General features: G+C 33.8%; 1 protein-coding gene across 1 annotated transcript; it reads right to left on the bottom strand.

Moving 5' to 3' along the window:
- Positions 1-8849: 8849 nt before the first annotated feature.
- On the bottom strand, positions 8850-9341 carry LOC124900081 (the record flags this gene model as incomplete). The annotated part of the gene is made up of 1 exon (XM_047415352.1): positions 8850-9341. A coding segment is annotated over one exon (492 nt), but the record flags the coding sequence as incomplete, so codon positions are not given.
- Positions 9342-20502: the final 11161 nt, after the last annotated feature.

Genomic DNA, 20502 nt, shown 5'->3' with positions numbered 1-20502 from the left:
AGTTAATCCTAAATTTAAGCTAATTGAAATCATAAATTATTTTGTAGTTCCTTACTTAATGGCAATAATTAGCTAACATTAACTCGTTTATGAATAAACTAACTAATGTTTGAATTTTAAAAATTTTCTTAAACATCAATTTTTTTTTATTTTTTTCTGGGAATCACGATCTGAAAAGTCAAAAACAATCAATTTCTTCTACATATGTTCTTCAATACTACTAAAATCAATATGAATATCCTCATATTGTTGCGATATTATGGAATTTGGGAGTCAGAAATTAGTTATCAGTCATACAAAAGTGACACAATAGTTGTTTCGAAAAGTATAACTTTCTTAAAATTGGTTGCTACGATCGCCATGAAATTGGATACCGACGAAGTACGTAAAAAAATTGAAGTTAAATATGTGGTTGAAGGAATTTCTTCTCCAATTGTCATAAGGAACGACAATGGAGTGAGGGTTTACCTTGAGTTGAAGAAATAATTTTCTGGATTGGTTAATTTTCCACTTTCGACAAATCCAATAAGGAAATACAGCTTGATAAAGAAACAGGTGTTGTATTGTGTATTGATTTTATTTGTTGATCTTATAATCTATGGTAATATGGTTTTAGAGGTTTTGAAGAAGTTTATGTTCTAAAGTTAAGTTCTGTGTTGCTGAAGCTCATAAAGGTACGAATGTATAATATGTTATTATACATTCATGCTAATGTATAATGAAACTGTGCCAGTCCAAGAAATGTATGGTAATATGGTTTTAGACATTCTGAAGTAGTTTGTGTTTTATAGTTGGGTTTTGTGTAGTTGAATAATTAAATTACGAATGTATAATATTTGATTATACATTCGGACAAATGTATAATGAAAACTGGGGCAATGCCTGAAATTGCATTTTGTCCATATATATATATATATATCTTTTTTTAATACTTTTGTTTAATACATTGACTCAGTGTAAAAAAATTAAAGTTATGTACTGAATTGTCGTAACAAAGACTACAAGTGGGCCTTGAAGACGTCTTTTACGAATGAATCAAAAATGTGCCTAGCAATATGACTAATGGGCTCCAGATCTAAGCCTTCTGGTAACATGGTCTCTATATGGCCAGGCCAATTGCCACAAACTAATTTTACTCTTTCACCAGATGCATCATCTATTATCCATCTAAAACTTATTGATAATGGTAAACAAGGAGAAAAAGTTGCAAAAGAGCAAAGAAAAATAAATATTGTGGCTAATTTCATCATGTTTTTATCCGAAAAGTATCAAAAAACATAAGTCGAGGGTCTATCATAAATAGCAATTACACTTATGAAATAAAGTTGGTTATGTTGAACCAAAAAAAATTGATTGATCTCGTATATTTATAGCAGTAGTTAATATTGATGTGATCGGACAAAACAAAATTTATCTCAAAAAACTAATCCTTATCTGATCTATTGAGCAAAATTCTGTTCGAATTATAAGTGGTAATAGCTTAAAATAATTTGTATCCTATCAGGTTATGTAAAAGACTATACTTAATTTATTACAATAAGTAAAACTCGCTAAAACAAAATGTAGGTAATTTACTATAACGTAAAAAGTTTGTAGTATGTTTTGGGTTAAATGTACACCATCTCTTAATTTGTATCCAATCGGGTCACTTAAAAGATAAACTATCCACAATTTCCCTTAATATGTGAAGTTGGTTGAAAAATAAAATAGATGGTTTACTATAACCTGTTAAATTTGTAGTATGGCTTGGTTCACAAGATACACATTCTCTTTTAGAGTCCTAGTTAACAGATAGTAGATTGGTATGGAATAGTAATAGATAAGACTATAATCTATATTTGTATATCATGTAGATCTCTTCAAATTGCGACCTATTAGTTACTTAATCGGCTTCAAGTTAAGTGATATTTTTGCTTCTTGAGAGTCAATTAAACAGATAAGATCAACTCAATATTACTAAAATTATATATTAAAAAATTATGTAAAATATATAATAAGTTGCAACTCTATTGATGTCAATATAACAACATACTCAATGCAATTCTACATGTGGGTTCCTATCAAAAAAATCTCTTGAACTCTACTAAACATTGGCTGACACAAACTTGAACCATTGAGTTTGAGAATTATTAATACTTTTTTCATCTAAGCCAACATATTTCCTAACCAAAACTTTAGACGAAGAATAATAAGTATCATAATCCAAACACAACTCCTTCCCATTCTCATCAATATTTGAAAGTTGATAATTTGAAGCAAGTTTTCATGTACTTTGCTCATTGCAATCTAAAAATAATAGTTAAACCTGTATGAGGGTAACTTATACATCTAAAAATTTAAATCAGGACCATAATTAAACAACAGATACAAATGTATGATGGTTATTTATACATCTAACAATTTATATCAGACCCTAAATAAACAACAATTACACATGTATGAGGGTAATTTATACATCTCAAAATTAATATCAAACCTAATTAAGCAACATATATACATGTACGAGGGTAGCTTACACATTTAAAAAGTAAACTGTTGTAATGTATAATGTCACCTTATACAAAATTAATACTTTATAACTGTTTGTTTTTTCATAACCGCCAATATATAACCTATAGAAATATATTTCAGAATACCTACATTATACATTAGTGGGATGAAATAGCTAATGTATAATGTCTTATTATACATATGTCAACTTATACATAAACTCATAATTAATATCTTCGGAAGACGTGGTCGACCGGAATCATCAAACTTCTTCTTACTTGCCGCTTTAGAACCTAACTTCTTTGATCTAGAACTAGCCGCTTCCTTCAATTTCTGCATTCTTGCCGATTCGTTTCGATGCTTTGAATGATTCTCTGCGAAATTGGGTTCTTCGCAATCAAATGTACCAGGAACAAACCCAATGGGAATATCTTGTTTTTAAGAATCTAACTGACTAAGTCCTAAACTAAAGTTAGGATAAGAATCCATTACCAATTTTACACTATATCAATTAAGCAAAAGCAAGTACAAACCAAGAAAATAAAAAATCTAACTTGTAGTATATGAAGAAAAACGAAAAAATCAAACTACGAAAGTTGAATATACTTGCAAAATACAGTAATTTCATAGAAAAGAACATGCATTCAGAGAATAAATGAAACAAATCTTAAATTGGTAAAGCTGAAAAAAAAGAGTACATCAATAAAATCATTTAAAGCTTCAAAACTTACAAATTGATAACCTCCAAGTAGATTACTTGAATTTTCCTATGAAAAAAGGGTTTTCAAATGTGGAAAAAAAATCAGGTGTAATGGGAGCAGATGAGGAGCAAAATACAGAAGAAAATATAATGTTTTAGATGTATAAGGTTTATGAGAGAGAAAGTAACAAAAAAGAAAATTTATGTAATTAGTTCGGAATTTGTGTAAACACTTTACCAAATTGGTATTTAATGAAATAAGGTAACTTTAGTTTGTGTATATATGTAAATTTTAGTTAGTTGTATAAAAACTACCACTAGTTTTTAATTTACAAAATATAACAAAATCTACCAAAGATAAAAAAAAAAAAAACCCAGTTAAAATAGCATGATTAAAGGAGACAATTTAATGATTGATATTTTATCTTATAAATTCTCATACTTTATTTTTTAACTAATTTTTTTTTTAAAAATAGTAAATAAGATAACCGAAAAAACAACACATTTAATTGATTTTTTTTTTATGTTTTTAATTAATTTATTTAACTCAACGAACATTAATTTTTAATACTTCTAAGAAAAAACATCATTAATGATAGTAAATTCTCCGATTGATTCAAACCACATCTTATACAAATTTCATACACCATAAATTTATTAATACACCATAAAATTATTAATACACTTATTTCTATATAGATCAAACACCATAAAAATAGATCAATTTCTATACATTTTAGACATCATAAAATTATTGATACACCAATTTCTATATATTTCAGACACTATAAAATTATTATTATTGATAAACCTATTTCTAAAGAGTTCAAACTCTATAAAATTATTGTTACATCAATTTCTATGACACCTTAAAATAAAATTGATGATATATCATTCTCAATATAATTCAGACACTATAAAATTATTAATATATCGATTTCTAACTATTTCAAAAATCATAAAATTATTGATACAACAATGTTTATACAATTCAGACACCATAAAACTGTTGATATACCAATTTTTATACAATTCAGACACCATAAAGCTGGTGATACACCAATTTCTATACAATTTATATATCAATTTCTATACAATTCATGTGTCATGATATACCAATTTCTATATAATTCATGCACCATAAAATCATTGATAACCTTCACTTGTCGATGTCATCGAAAAATTTTCAAAACTCCTCAAAATTATCGAAAGATTCAATCTAGTTGGCCTCTTTCTTTCCAACAACACAGAAGTAGAAGAACAAAAGAATACATTTTGGGAAGGAAAGGATATATATAAACAATAAATTATAGAAAAAATCACATAAGAAATCGAAGCAAGCAAAGAATGATCTATTTCACAAGTGAGCGCACGTCTCTACCATGATAATGACTCAAACGAAAAATACTTGAGATGTATTTTGAATGTGTATTTATCAATTTCTTCACCATTGTCGCGGGGAAAACAAGGACAAATGATACTTAGTGTCCCCGGATGATGCAGAGAGACGGTTCCAACTTCTGCAGGTTGATTTATTTCTTCCTCAAGAACTCTAGGAGAGAACTGGATAGATGATTCCTTTTAGAAGGCCATAGATTGGTGAATGGAGGGAAACTAGTTGTGGTTTGGAAACTTTGATTTAACAAGATATTTTTGCAGTTTCATACTTTCATTAACAATGTACTTGATTAAATATTAAACCTAATTTAGGTGTATTAAAGATTAAAATTTTAAGGGAGTTTGGGTGAAATAGTGAAGGCATTTTGGGGAGGAAGGAAAGGATTTGTAGGTTTTATTTATTTTAATTTTTGTATGACAAAACAAAAGGAATGTGAGAAAATGGTTAGGATTTTTAATTTAAAGTGACAGCTAATAGTTGGTAAATTTTATAAATAAAAACTAGATTTTGTCAATAAAAAATGATAGTGATAGTTTTTGTAATATTGACTCTTACATTGTATAGTTATGTGATTTTTTCTCAAAAGAAATAGCCCATGTTTGGGCTAGTTGACAATAAATGGCCACTTAGCCAAAGTATTTTCATATAATGGCCATGGGCTGCTTCAGCTCCTATTGGGCCATTTTGGCCATTTTCAGTATTTTTCAATTTGGGCCATTCGGCCTTACTTTTAAAATGTTTCAATTTTTTTTTTCTATAAACTTTTTAACTAAAAGAGTCTGCTTTTTTATTTTAAAAAATAATAATTAAATATAATTATATAAAAAAATATATAATTATTAAATAGAATATGTATCAATATAAGATATCTGTATGGAAACTGTATAAAATGTGTTAAAAAATAGCAATTAAATATAATTATATAAAAAAGGTATAATTATTGTAAACAATATGCACCTATATATTGTATAGTTATATCAAATATGTATATGTATTTAATATATATAAAAATATATAGAATATGTATAGAAACTGTATAGTTGTTGTATAAAATACACATGCATAGAATGTGTAAAGAAACTGTGTAGTTGTGTATAAAATACGTATCCGAATAATAATTATAGCTAAAAGTAGTATAAAATATGTATAAAAATTGTATAATTGTTATATAGAATGTGTAAAATAATCGTATAAATATTATATAGAATATAATTTTTTATATATGATCTGTATAGAATTTGTATCATTGTTGTATAGAATATGTATATGTATAGGATGTATACAAACTATATAAATATTGTATAGAATTTGTATCTAAATAATTATTGTAGTTAAATATTGTATAGGAAGTGTATAAAAAGTATACAATTATTTAATTACAACAACAACAACAACAACAACAACATACCCAGTGTATTCTCACAAGAGTGGGGTCTGGGGAGGGTAAGATGTACGCAGTCCATACAACTACCTCCGATATTATTTAATTACGATATTATAAATTTAAATTTTAAAAAATTATAAAATTTTATTTGATTATGATATTATAATTTATATTTGATTATTTTATTGATAGAATTAAAAAAATAAATCAGTTTCTTAGAAAAAAATGAACTCTAAAAAAATGAATACAACCAAGAAAGAAGGGAAAAAGAAGAAAACATAACAAGCAGGAGAAAAAAAACAACGAAAAAGCAACAAAAAACAAATAAAATAGAAGGGAAATTGAGCAAATAGTCAGTGAATGGCTAAAACATGGAATTATCAAGTCATGGGCCATTCGGTTGGGATTAATTTCCATTGAGTGACCATTTGTGTCCTTTTCCCTTTTTTCCCCATGTCTTCCATACCCAACTTGAAACCACACTTCAAATTGTGCTTTCTTTTAGAAGAAGAATTGACCTATATAGCCTTCTTCTCAATTGTTTAAATAAAAAACCGAAGGAGGATGTGTAAAATATACTATACATCCATAACATAGAGCGCGATATGTTAAAGATTTTGATTTAGCTATAGGGGTGTACGAAAAGTGAATCGATAAAAATGCTACTGGTTTATTATAATTGGGTTATAACCCAATAAAGTTAAACCTTTTCAATTTCCTCTCGGGTAAATCGACAACGAGAATTTAAGACGACTAACGATCCATTTTGTGTTACTAAATTGTCATAAATAAATTCATGAAATTCTTAATTTTCATTTCTTAATATTAACTTGAATTCAAAATAGCCATCATTTTGTTCATTGTGTCACCTCAAGCTTTCCGACAATGTTTTTTGAATTTTTTTTTTTAAAGTGAAAAAAGTGAATTCAAAAGTAGTTAGAACACTTGTTGAGATGTTTCTAAAAAATTCAACCATTGTGAAAATGTATTTTAAAATATTTATGGCCAAACAAGTATTTCGTAATAATGGAAAACGTATCCCGAAATATTGTTAATAATATTCATGGTCAAACGCCTTATTGGAATATTGTTGTATCTGTTCAAAATCATCAATCGCCATCACCACCTTCATCACAATAATCAATTATAATTAATATTTTTATTTTTTAAAAGGTCTTTATTTTGACGTCACTCTCAAATCAATCATTTTGTTTTACCTTCATTGGACCTCCCATTTAAATAATACTTTTTCCTCCATTCAATTACGTCAATGGTGTACTCCTTCAATTTTATATACCCGTTGTGGTAATTTTTTAAATTTTTTCTCAAAATTTTCATCATCAAGAATCAGTTCTTCTGATACCATTTTTCAACTCTTTTTCTATATATATCAAATCACATCAGTAAACTTAACTGATGATATCATTGAACCAACTGCTTCACTCATATCATATGCATGGTTGATATTAAATTCAAGTTTTAATTTTTTTTTCTCAATTTGGTCATATTCATCACAAAATTCAATCCTCTTCTCACCGGTCCTCTTCATCATAATATATTGTGCAAATTGGAGGTTCTTTTGTACCCTCTAACTTGAGCGGAGATATTGAAATATTATTGTATCTGTTCATTGGACCGGGTTGATTTACCTGTTTCATCTCACTATATATTCATCTGCTGCAGTACATAGCTTGGGCCATCTTTGGTTTCAACCGCCTCAACATATTGATTTCGAATTAAATTCAGAATTGTTACATATTATTTTATTTCTTTTGTACACCTAGGTAAATCTTTAGTATATATGTCTAATATTTTGTACCTTATTTAGGAGTGGATCACTTTATAATTTTGTGCCTTATTGAGACATGTACCTTATTTAGAAGATTAATTACTTGTATAAATTTGACATTGTACCTCTGTTTTATTTAAAATTGAATACATTCAATATAATCAATTCATGTTAAACTATTCAAGCATTCGATTTAATCCATTCATTCAACTCACTCAGTTTAATTTATTCATTTTATAAATTCAACTCAATTATCATTCATTCAATTCAATCATTCATTCAAATTATTCAAACTACTCATTCAATTCTCCATCAATTTTTTCGCAATCACTATCAAACTTCTTTCAATTTTCAACACGCCTACTAAATGTGTGTCTACCTATTCAACTATATAATAGTTTAAGTGTTTACTTGTACACACTAAAAATTAGAAGGTGTAAATATCAGTCGAGCCACATTAAATGATACTTTTATATAATATGCCCAAAAGACAACAACAGCAACAAACCCAGTGTATTCCCACCTAGTGGGGTCTGGGGGGGGGGGGGGGAGAGGTACGCAGTCCATACCTCTACCTCTGAAGAAGTAGAAAGGCTGTTTCCGATAGACCCCCGGCTCAAGGCATGAGATACCACACAAACACATAGTAAAGCACAGAAGCAGATTACATAACATAAATATGACACCCATAAGTAGTATAAAACAGAGGAGAGCAGAGGAAAGCACACAAATTCATAATGAAACATGGAATACGGAACACGGAATCATAACAGGAATAAAACCCCCACCAAGTAATTCCCTACACTAGCGACCCAAACTGGCCCTAGTCCTCTGCCGTAATTCGCGTCCTCCAGACCTTCCTATCTAGGGTCATGTCCTCGGTGAGCTGTAACTGTTCCATGTCCCGCTTAATCACCTCGCCCCAGTACTTCTTCGGCCTACCCCTACCCCGCCTAAAATCATCCAATGCTAGCCTCTCACACCTACGAACCGGGGCATCCATGCCCCTCCTCTTCACGTGTCCGAACCATCTCAATCGTGATTCCCGCATCTTGCACTCCACTGAAGTCAAACCAACCTTCTCCCGGATAGTCTCATTCCAAACTCTATCCCCTCTAGTTAGCCCACACATCCAGCGCAACATCCGCATTTCTGCCACCTTCATTTTTTGGATGTGGGAGTTCTTAACTGGCCAACACTCCGCTCCATACAACAAGGCCGGACAAACTACCACCCTGTAGAATTTACCTTTAAGCTTGGGCGGCACCTTCTTATCACACAGCACCCCCGACGCGATCTTCCACTTCATCCATCCCGCCCCAATACGGTGCGAGACATCCTCGTCAATCTCACCGTTACTCTGGATCACGGACCCAAGGTACTTGAAATTATCCCTCTTACATACCTCCTGCGCTTCCAGCTTCACTACTACCTCATTCTCCCACCTCACGTCATTAAACTTGCATTCCACATACTCTGTCTTGCTTTTGCTCACCCTGAACCCTTTAGACTCAAGAGTTTGCCTCCACACCTCTAATTTGTCATTTACACCCCCTCGAGTCTCATCTATCAGAACTACATCGTCTGCAAAAAGCATACACCACGACACCTCCCCTTGAATTCGCCGCGTCAACACATCCATCACCAACGCAAACAAAAAGGGACTAAGAGTAGATCCCTGATGCAATCCTGTCAGGACAGTGAAATGCTCTGAGTCTCCTCCCGCCGTCCTCACCTGGGTTTTCGCTCCATCATACATATCCTTAATTGCTCTGATATATGCCAGCGGTACTCCACTCACCTCCAAGCATCTCCAAAGCACCTCCCTGGGGACTTTGTCGTAAGCCTTCTCCAGGTCGATAAACACCATGTGCAGATCCTTCTTCCTCTCCCTATACTGTTCCACCAACCTCCGTACCAGGTGGATTGCCTCCGTCGTCGAGCGGCCGGGCATAAATCCAAACTGGTTTTCCGAAATAAACACTATCCGTCTTAGCCTCACCTCGACCACTCTCTCCCAGATCTTCATAGAGTGACTCAATAACTTAATCCCCCTATAGTTATTGCAACTCTGAATGTCCCCCTTATTCTTATAGAGAGGGATCATGGTACTTCACCTCCAAGCCTCGGGCATCTTTGTCGTCCTGAAGATTTCATTAAACAATCCAGTCAACCACCTTACACCAGCCTCTCCAACGAACTTCCAAAACTCCACCGGTATCTCATCCGGCCCCGTCGCCCTACCCCTTCGCATCCTGCGGACAGCCTGTCTAACCTCTTCTACCTTAAAACGTCTACAATAGCTAAAATCCCGACACTCCTCTGAGTGCTCCAGTTCCCCTAACACAATAGCTCTATCCCCTTCGTCATTTAAGAGCCTATGAAAGTAGGACTGCCATCTCTTCTTAATGTGGCTTTCCTCCACCAACACTCTACCGTCCTCTTTCTTAATGCACCTCACCTGATCGAGGTCACGCCCCTTCCTCTCCCTAGCCTTAGATAGTCTAAACAACTTTTTCTCCCCTCCTTTCCCCTGTAACCCTGCATACAAGCTCTCAAAAGCGACCGTCTTAGCTGCCGTGACTGCTGACTTAGCCTCCTTCCTCGCTAGCTTGTACTCTTTCCTGTTTACCCGCTTCTCCTCTTCGTCTTTACTTTTCACCAACTTAGCATACGCCCCTTTCTTGGTCCCCACTTTATTCTCAACCTCTTCATTCCACCACCAATCCCCCCGATGGTGCCCGGCCCGGCCCCTAGAAACACCCAACACCTCACTTGCATTCTCCCTGATGCACCTTGCCGCCCTGTCCCACATACTATCCACGTCCCCCCTACACTCCCACACCCTCATTCTCGCCAACCTCTCCCTTATCTCCCACGCTTTCACTGGCGTCAGGCCGCCCCACTTAATTCTAGGTCTACACTCCTTACTCCTCCTCTTTCTATTCTTCTTTATACCCAAATCCATAACCAAGAGCCTATGCTGGGTCGAAAGATTCTCACTCGGGATGACTTTACAGTCCTTACACAATGCCCTATCCCCTTTCCTAAGCAACAAAAAGTCAATCTGGGTCCTGGCTATCGCGCTTCGAAAGGTGATCAGGTGCTCGTCCTTCTTCGGGAAGCCTGAGTTCACCACCACCAGCCCAAAGTCCCTCGCAAACTCCAATAGGGTCGCCCCCTCTTCATTTCTCTCCCCAAAACCAAAACCACCATGCATATCACCAAAGCCTCCCGGTAACGCCCCGATGTGCCCATTGAAATCCCCTGCTACAACAATCTTCTCCGAATTAGGCACACTTCTCACCACCTCCTCCAAAGCCTCCCAAAACCGCATCTTCTCCTCCCCCTCCGATCCCACTTGCGGTGCATAAGCACTACACACGTTCAGGGTAAACCCTCGGATGACCAACTTAATAGTCATCAACCTATCGTTGATCCTCTTCACCTCCACTACCTGACCTCTAAGCTCTTCATCTACTATGATGCCAACTCCATTCCTACGCCTCTCGCTCCTAGAGTACCACAGCTTGTAACCATCCACATCCCTAGCCTTAGACCCTACCCACTTGGTCTCTTGGACACACGCAATGTTGATCCTCCTCTTTCTAAGAATCTTCACAAGCTCTATGGACTTACCCTGAAAGGTCCCTATATTCCAAGACCCAACCCTCAGCTTACCGTCACTACCCACACGCCCTCCACTACCCCCCGCGGCCAAACCTTGGCCTCCCTCCCACTCCCATCCTCTCCTCATCCCCCGCCCCCATCACGGCCTCACGCCCCAACCCCCTCGGACATGACCCTATCCACCCATTACCACCCACAGCCACAACTACACGAAAGTATAAGAAAATATAAAGATATACACGGTGGTAGTATCAAAGCAGTAGCAAGGAAATACAAGGCTCACACAAATTCAAAGAAATACTCCTGAAACAAAACTATACTCAATTAGGGGGCAAACCCTACTGGACTCAACACCCACAGCCCCAAATACAGATTCTCAGCCGACAACCCAATCCAAAGCAGTGCAAGAAACGACCACAACAACAGCAACAACAGACAACAACCAATATCCACAAATCCCACGCAAGTCAAGGTACAGGGGCTACTACTAGCATAATACGAAGAATAAAATATGAAATAATGAAATAAAATGAAATATGAAATAACAAAATAACAAAGGTTAGAAGTCACTGGATTACGCTTATAGACCAAGCCGGAAACCAATCCCAGTGTTGACCGGCTTCCGGGGGATTCTGGTGCTGAGATGGAGCTGCGGCTGCTGGAGACAGAGCGGCGGCTGAAGACCGAGCTTCGGATGTTGGAGAACGAGTTGGCGGCTGGAGACCGGGCGGCGGCTGGCTGGAGGTCGAGGTGGGGGGGAGGGCTAGTGTACCCCGTCGGGAGGGGAAGGGGAGGGAGGTATAGACAGAATAGGGTGGGGGAGGGGTATGAACAGCGGGGGGGGGGGGGGGGGGGAAACGGCTTGGAACCAGCGGTTGGCGACGGAGGGTGGCGGGGAGCGGCGACGGGGGTCGGCGCCGGGGATCGGAGGTCGGGGCCGGCGGTCGGGTCGGGTCGGCGCCGAAGGTCAGCGACGGCAACGGGGGCTGGGGACCAGAGCGAGAGAGAGGGAGAGAGGGTAGGGAGAGAGAGAGAGAGAGCCGTTAGAGAGAGAGAGAGCCGTTAGAGCGGCGCCGGAGGTCGGCGCCGGGGACGGAAGGTCGGCTCCTAAAATTGGAGAATATAAAAAAAGTCCCAATATAGAGCAGACAAATATACGACATACTAATTGACAGATGAAAAATCACAGAGAACGACGAGAGATAAAGACTATAGAGAATAAAAGGAAGTGCAGAAAAGAATAAGAAAAACATAAACATAAGAGGTGCATATGAATAGTGTTGAATAAACTTCAGAGGATAAAAGGAGTACAAAAAATACTAATTGGACACACTAAAGTAAGGCTTGATAGAGTGCATATGAAAAGTGTAGAATAGAGTGTATTAGTAATGTTGATATTATTGAAGTATCAAGATAGATCTAAAGGATATAAATAAGTGGATATATTCTTAAACCTCAAGAATTACAAAGCTTGAGTGTAGAACACTCATACAATTCGATCTAAGCATAAAATAAATCAGGAGGGTCTCTCCTTATCATGAAATAAACTCCCATATAGGAACCTTTACAAAAAAAATTATATTAAGTTATTTTAAAAAAATTATTTATAAATACCATCCACAAATACGTAAGACAAATATGAAAAATATTTTGAAGGACAATTGCACTTTTAATCATACTAACACTTGCATTAAAAATTCTTACATTGCTAGTACCATAATTGTCATGTACTAGGCATGCAAATTACAACTTTTCCTCCATCTCAAATTACTTGGCATATTTATTAAAAAAAAAATTATCTTAAAATCGTTGACATGTTTAAGAATTCAAGAGATAGTTAACCATTTTTTGCCAACTATATCTATACTAATTGAAGAAGATTCATCCAATAAAGATTAAATAAGGTCATATTAATCAATTAACACCCTTATTAATTTCTTCTTAAGCGTTGTGCAAAAATAAATATGTCACGTAATTTGAGAGGAAGGGATTACCAAATACTCCCTCCATTTCGAATTATATGGCACTTTCAACCTTGGCACACCCATTAAGAAATTCAATTATTAGGAGTTTATTTTACCTTTTTACCCTTCTTAACATTGTAAGACTCAATAATTAATTAAGCATGAAAAATTGTAGCATATGCATGCATGGATTGAAAATCTATATAAATCATAAATTTTTTTATGGAGAAGTGAAAACTTATACACTCTATTCCGTATTTATTCTATCTAAATAAAATACATCATTGAGTATAGAATTACAAATGTTCAGCAAATTTAAAATTTATAGGAGCATATCTTATAAATTCATCGATTTGGTTTGATGAATTGATTAGGAAAATTAGTATCAGCTAACTTGCCTATTTTGGTGCCCAACAGAAGGAATAGTATATTTATAGTAATAGTAGTTGAGTACTCCTGAAAAGGAGTGGTGTTGTGCATGGTATCATCTTATAGGAATACTAGTAGTACTCCTTGCAAAGAAGAAAAAAAGTCAAGTTTCATAAAGTTTGTATTGAAAATATAAGTGTTATTTTTAAAAATTTTGAAAAGTATAGTTATGTTTAATACCTATTAAGGGTAGAATGAGAAGAATTTGTGTAAAATAGTCTTGATTTGATAAGTTGGTATGCCTAATATTATACATAAGTTAAGAATATATATCAAAAAATGAAAATAATAATACCCAGGACTAATACATGTATCTCTGTTGAACACACTTGACCTTAATAGAAAATCTTACTTAATAATAAGCACCTGATGATGCTTGCATAAGAAATATTAAAGTGTTACATAAACAATTTCTTATTTAATAAATAATTTCTTATTTAAATATGATTTTCTTAAAAGGATTTCTTGTAGAGTTAATTTTACAAAAAAAATATGTAAACTATTATATTTCTGCAAGTTTTAATCTCAGTCAGGGGCAGACCCACATAGATTTAAGTGGATTTATATGAACTCACTTCGTTGAAAAATTACAATAAATATATATATATATATATATATATATAATGTCTTTACAGATGTAAAAGCTATATATTATATTTTGAACCCCTATACACATGCGGCGTGCCTAGCCGAGGGGTAATGGATTCATTTCTTAATTGGTACACCATGTGTTTGAGACCCTATAGCAGGGGGTCTTTTTTTCCTTGCTTTTTTCTTTATGCACCATCTTTTTTCTTTATCCGTTTTTGTTTTCTTGTGCCGCAACCACTAATTAATAGACTTTTTCCTTTACCAAAAGACATGCCTAATTCATAATTTTTCATAATTCTCCAATCCCATTAATTTCCAATCCTTAATTCACCCATATTCCCCATTCCCTAGAACGTAAAGAAAAACAAAAAACAAAAATCTTATAACCTCCAAGAAAAAAAAAGTCAATCTCACATCAATTAAGAAATTTATCAAGTTTGTTAATTCTTTGCTCTCTATTGTTTACTTTCAATCTGTTATAGATATAAAATTATTCCGGTTATTTTTTATTTTTTCAACTTAAAAAATTCTTACTATTTAAAATTTAATAAAATTTTAATTGATTTTCTCTTCAATCTCGGTCACTTTTCTTACAAACTTTCAAAATTTAAATGCTTACAATGACTTTTACTTTTCTAATGAGACTTTTAATTCAGTAGTACATGTTCTAAATTCAATGAAGAAATATTTTACTTCAGTATCATCAAAGTTGCCACAATCAAGTTCATCTGCTCAAAATACTCCTCACGTGGAAGAAAACTTGAATCAAATAGAAAAAAAATATTATTATGCAAAAAAACAACAGGAGAAGTAGACTTGAATTCTTTACAAACCGATCCAATAGAAAAAAATTTCATTTGGGACTATCATCCGAATGCTTGTGATGAGATTAGGCGAGCATATATTCAAAGTGGTCCTCGTTCACCTCAAATTTGCGAGTTTCCTCAAAGAGATATTTCTGGATTAAAACATCATTTTAATAGTAAATGATTTAAAATATATCATGATTGATTGGAGTATAGTGATATTGAAGATGTTGCTTATTGTTTATCTTGTTATTTATTTCAAGATGAAAGCATTCATCAAGGTGAAGATGAAGCATTATCAAGTATAGAGTTCAGAAGTCGGCATAAAAAGAAAAAATTAGATATGCACATTGAAGAGCTGAACAATGATTACAATTAGACAAATAAAAAGTGTGAAGATCTAGTGCGATCAGAACAATAAATTCAAGCCGCATTTATGAAACTATCTAATCAAACCAAGATTGAATACAAAATTCAAACAAACTTCTGTTGATGTAGTGAGAATCCTTTTGAATCAAGGATTAACATTCTGTGGACATTGTGAAGATGAATGTCGGTGTGATAAAAATTAAAGATCTTATGTATAAAAATACTCCAAAAAATAATCAATTAACTTCTCGTAAAATTCAAAAGGATATTGTCACTGCATGTAAGGTTGAAACAATTAAAGCTATTATGGGGGATGTAAATAGTGACTATTATTTATTGTTAGTTGATGAATCTTGTGATATGTCATTAAGGAGCAAATGACAATTGTTATGTGATACGTGGTTGGAGGTGAATCCATTGTGGAATGGTTTATAGGGACTGTCCATGTTCATGATACTAGTGGTTTATGTTTAAAAGAAGCAGTTGTTAACTATCTTACTCAGTATTATTTGAGTTTATCTTGTATATAAGGACAATGCTATGATGGACCAAACAATATGCAAGGGCATCTAAGCGGCCTTAAAGTTTTAATTCAGCAAGAAAGTAGATCAGCTCTCGCAATTCATTGTTTTGCTCATCAACTTCAGTTGGTTCTTGTTGGTGTATTTAAAAAGCATCTTTAAGTTGGAGAATTTGTATTTTTGATTTCTAATGTCTTAAATGTAGTGGTAGGTTCTTTAAATGTATGGATGAACTTCGACAAGATCAAGTAGAAAAAGTTCAAGAGACGCAAGATATGAGCAAGGTCGAAACTGGTAAGGGCTTGAATAAAGAACTTGATTTTGCTAGAGCTGCTAATACTCATTAGGGTTAACATTATAAATCATTTTAAAACCTTATTAGAATGTTTGGTGGTGTTACTATTTGATGTACTTCAAAGTGACACTACCCCAAGTAAGCCTTTCACAAGAAGTCAAGCTAAGGACTTTCAAGCATTTCAAGCTTTGTGGATGAAGATGGAATCATTGGAAGGTTCGAATATGAATGACTTGAAGATATTTAATATACTAAATGTCTACTATTTAAATTAGCTTATAATTTAAATGGAGGGCCATTTGGCCTTTCTTTACTTCTTTTAACCCTTATTATAACTAGTTAGCTTTAGAGTTGAACCACTAGTTTTTGAAGATTGAATATTTGTGCCTCCTTTGAGATCTTGAGAACCCTTTGTTGATTTTCAACACTTGACCTAGGATTTGCACGTAAGGTTACTACCTTATTGAGGATTCTAATAGATTTGATGCTTTTAATTCTCAATTAAGTGGTGTTTTGGGTTAGTTTGACCATTACATCTTTTAATTGATTGAATCTAATTGTGTTTATCTTTCTTTAATTTTTGTCTTAAATTTCTATCTTGCTTCTACTTTATTGTTTCACATCAAATTGGTATCAAGAGCTTGAATTAGATTTGTTTTCATAAATCTATATCTTGGGATTTTGATATTTTTCAAAAAAAAAAAATTAAAAAAAATCAAATTTGATTGAAAGTTGTTTGATATTATTCCTTGAGTTATATGTTATAATTTCCTAGTTGAAAAAAAAAACAAAGAATACATGACTAAAAAAAAAAAGGAATTTGAAAGTCATGTTGAAGAAGAAATTGAAAATGAGGTTTGTTGATTTGGTGTCTGGTTGAAGAAATTGTTGGTTAGAAGTTATTGATATAGTTGTGGAAAAGTTATATCTCAAACTTAAGCTCATTTGCTTGGGTATTGAAGAAGATGAATTTGAGAATTACAAAATAGTCCCAATCTTTCAAACTTGTTTTCTCTTCTTTTCTTGTTAATTCTAGCTAGTTTACTTTGTGTATTAATTCATACTTAAGGTTTAACTAGTTTGTGTCCATTTAATTTATTTGTATCAATTTTTTTGTGCTTTTTTATTTCATTTCATTGTATACTTATTTGTTTCCTTACTCGTTAGTTTTAATTGTCCTTTCTTGATTACATAAACTCTACTTCATTCCGAAGAAATAGTACCACTTATGAATTATTAGATAACGTTGACTCTCAACCTTGGGTTATTCAAGAGTGATAACAAGTGAGAATGAGGTGATTTCATTTGAGGGTGGCCTTAAAAGCCTTTGGCCTTAGAGTGATACAAGAGTGTGGCAAAAAGAGAAAAACATGATGTGAGTGAGTGGCGAGGAACTCTTTTTTACTAACTTTTTATTTATTTTGTAGGTACAATGACTCAATTGGAGGGAGAATCCTCTAGCAAAATGAAAATTTTTCTTTAAAAACTATTGAAAGAAATGAAGGAAAAATTGGAATATCTGGATAGAAAGGTGACAAATCAAGAAATAGCAAAGCAATCACTTGAGGTTCTCAATCCCATTTTTCAACATAATGAGGGATCAAGTAAGACTCCTCTTGATACAACTCCATCCCATATGGTATTGAAAGATACCCCTTCTTCTAATGCTACTTTACAAAAAGTTTGCAATCAAGCAACACTTTTAAAAGGAGGAAATCAAAAAAGAAATCTTCCACCACAAGCCATTAGAACTCAAATGAGAGACCAACATAACCTTGAAGAGCATGATTCTTTTGATGGTGATAATTATGATTATGGAGTCAATGATCAAATTCAACAAGAGAGGCTAGGTGGGCAAGGATGAAGAGGAGGGAATGGAGGGTGGTATCTAGTTGATGTAAGAAAATACAATAGAAGGAATGATGATGAAGATCGAGGATTCAACAACATCAAGGTTACCTTGTCATTCTTCAAAGGAAATAGTGACCTGAATGAATATCTTAATTGGATTGTAAAACTTAAAAGATAATATAATCGTAACAATGTGAGTGCTGTTAAAAAGATGAATTATGTTATAAGTCACCTTGAGGTTTTTGCTTTTACATGGTGGGAGAAAATTAAAAGAGATGTTTTGGTGAATGGAGATGTTACAAGTTGGAATAACATGAAAAGGCGTATGAGAGAAAGATTTGTAGGTCAAGATTATGAGAGAAATACACCTAAGACGTATTACAATCTTCAACAAGAAAATAAGAGTGTAAAAGAGTATTATGAGAAGCTAGAGCATACTATGCTTCGAGCTAATATTAATGATGAAGAGGTAAAGCTTGTGGCAAGATTTATCTTGGGATTAAATAAGGATATAAGGAAACCATTGGAATTACATCATCTTTCTACTTTATATGACACTTATCAAATGACACTCAAGGTGGAGGGTCATCAAAAGGAAAACCAGTCAAAGGTGCAATCGTTTTTTTTTTGTTCATGGGTTAAAAATAAGAAAGTTTGGAAATCATCTCCCACTTAGGACAAATCCAAAAGTGCAAAGCAAGAATTGAAGTCCAACTTGGATAAAGGCAAATCAAAGGTGGACAACAAGGATGGAGGTAAGAAAGCTAAACTTGAAACTACATCTAAAATAAAGTGTTTTAAATGTCAAGGATATGGTCATAAACAAAATGAGTGTCTTAATAGAAGAACTATCATTGCATTGAATGATGGTGGTTATCAAACCGAATATGAATCTAAAGATGACCACAAGGATGATAATAGTAGTGATAAGATTATAGGAGAAGGTGATGGAGAAAAATTAATGATGATGGAAAACTTGTTCTTGTTGTGAAGATAAGTTTGAGTGCTCTAGTAAGAGAATATCTTGATAAAAGGGAGAATTTGTTTCATAATTGGTGTAGAGTTTAAGAGCAATTATGTTTCTTTATTGGAAGAGTATATCTATGGTAGAAGAATTGAAACTCTGTCACGATCCATAATCAAGGGTCATGATGACACTCGTTGCGGTAAACCTTGACGAGTAAGCCTATCACCCAAACTGATACACAAAGGCTAAAAAACAGAAATAATCCTAAGGTAAGGCTTCTAGAACGAAGCCAAACCATATGAGCATAATAAATGCTGAAAGAAACATAAACAATCAAGCAGTCATAACTCCTAAAACCTGATGTCAACAGTATAATAACGTATCTAGTATAATTCGAATCCAAATGAAATACATAAGAAATTCAATATATACAACTCCATCTCCAAAAACTAGTAAGGACATAGTCTAATGGTATATAAGATAATATAAGATATCCGAACGCCTGAAAATTATCCACAACCTTGAAAGCTCTAACAATCGCCCGAATCAAGCAACGTGGGTACACCCAAACCTAAATCTGCACCAAACGGTACATTAGGAGTAAGTTTGATCAACTTGTACTCAGTAGGTATCATACGCCGACCGAACAAAGTAGAAAATAAGTCATACAAAAACACACTAAGGGCATATTACCTACAATCAGAAAATGTCTGATAGCTCACACCGCTTGCACTAACAATTCTAATATATCACATATATTGGAACAAACACCACCAAGTAGAACATAAGTATACAATATACCGCATATAAGTAGGAAAAGGAAGGCAAATATACATACGAGATCATCAAGTACAAGTATAAGAAGATGGAACAATTAGATAAGTAATAAGTCAAAGTAGAAGTACAATCACATCACAAACATAATAAAGTAAAAATGATGATAATGATGGTAGTGGCGATGATGATGATGATGATGCACAAGGTTGTTGGACAACTTTTGTATACACATATGGAGGCAAGCCTTTTGACGTAGGACTCATGGGGTTCGTCAACCCATGTACAATCCATATATCATATATCCTCCACGGCACATCCCTCGGAGAGGGTTTTATAAGATATCACAATGTCTTCTTCCCCGTACATCCCTCAAGAAGGGTTTTGAAAAGGTGTTGCCAGTGTTTCTCAGATGTTTCTACATTGGAACCGATGTTTCATGAATGAGTATGATATGAAGATGTAATGCTCACAATCAATCACAATGAGTATTTTCAAAATCAACCACATGATGTATTTCTATAACCAATGACAATGATATAT

The sequence above is a fragment of the Capsicum annuum genome, chromosome 7 (assembly GCF_002878395.1).
Source record: "Capsicum annuum cultivar UCD-10X-F1 chromosome 7, UCD10Xv1.1, whole genome shotgun sequence".
In the NCBI taxonomy this organism is placed as follows: Eukaryota; Viridiplantae; Streptophyta; class Magnoliopsida; order Solanales; family Solanaceae; genus Capsicum; species Capsicum annuum.
Note: the sequence above shows the minus strand (reverse complement) of the source record. Positions and strands in the feature narration are given on the sequence as shown.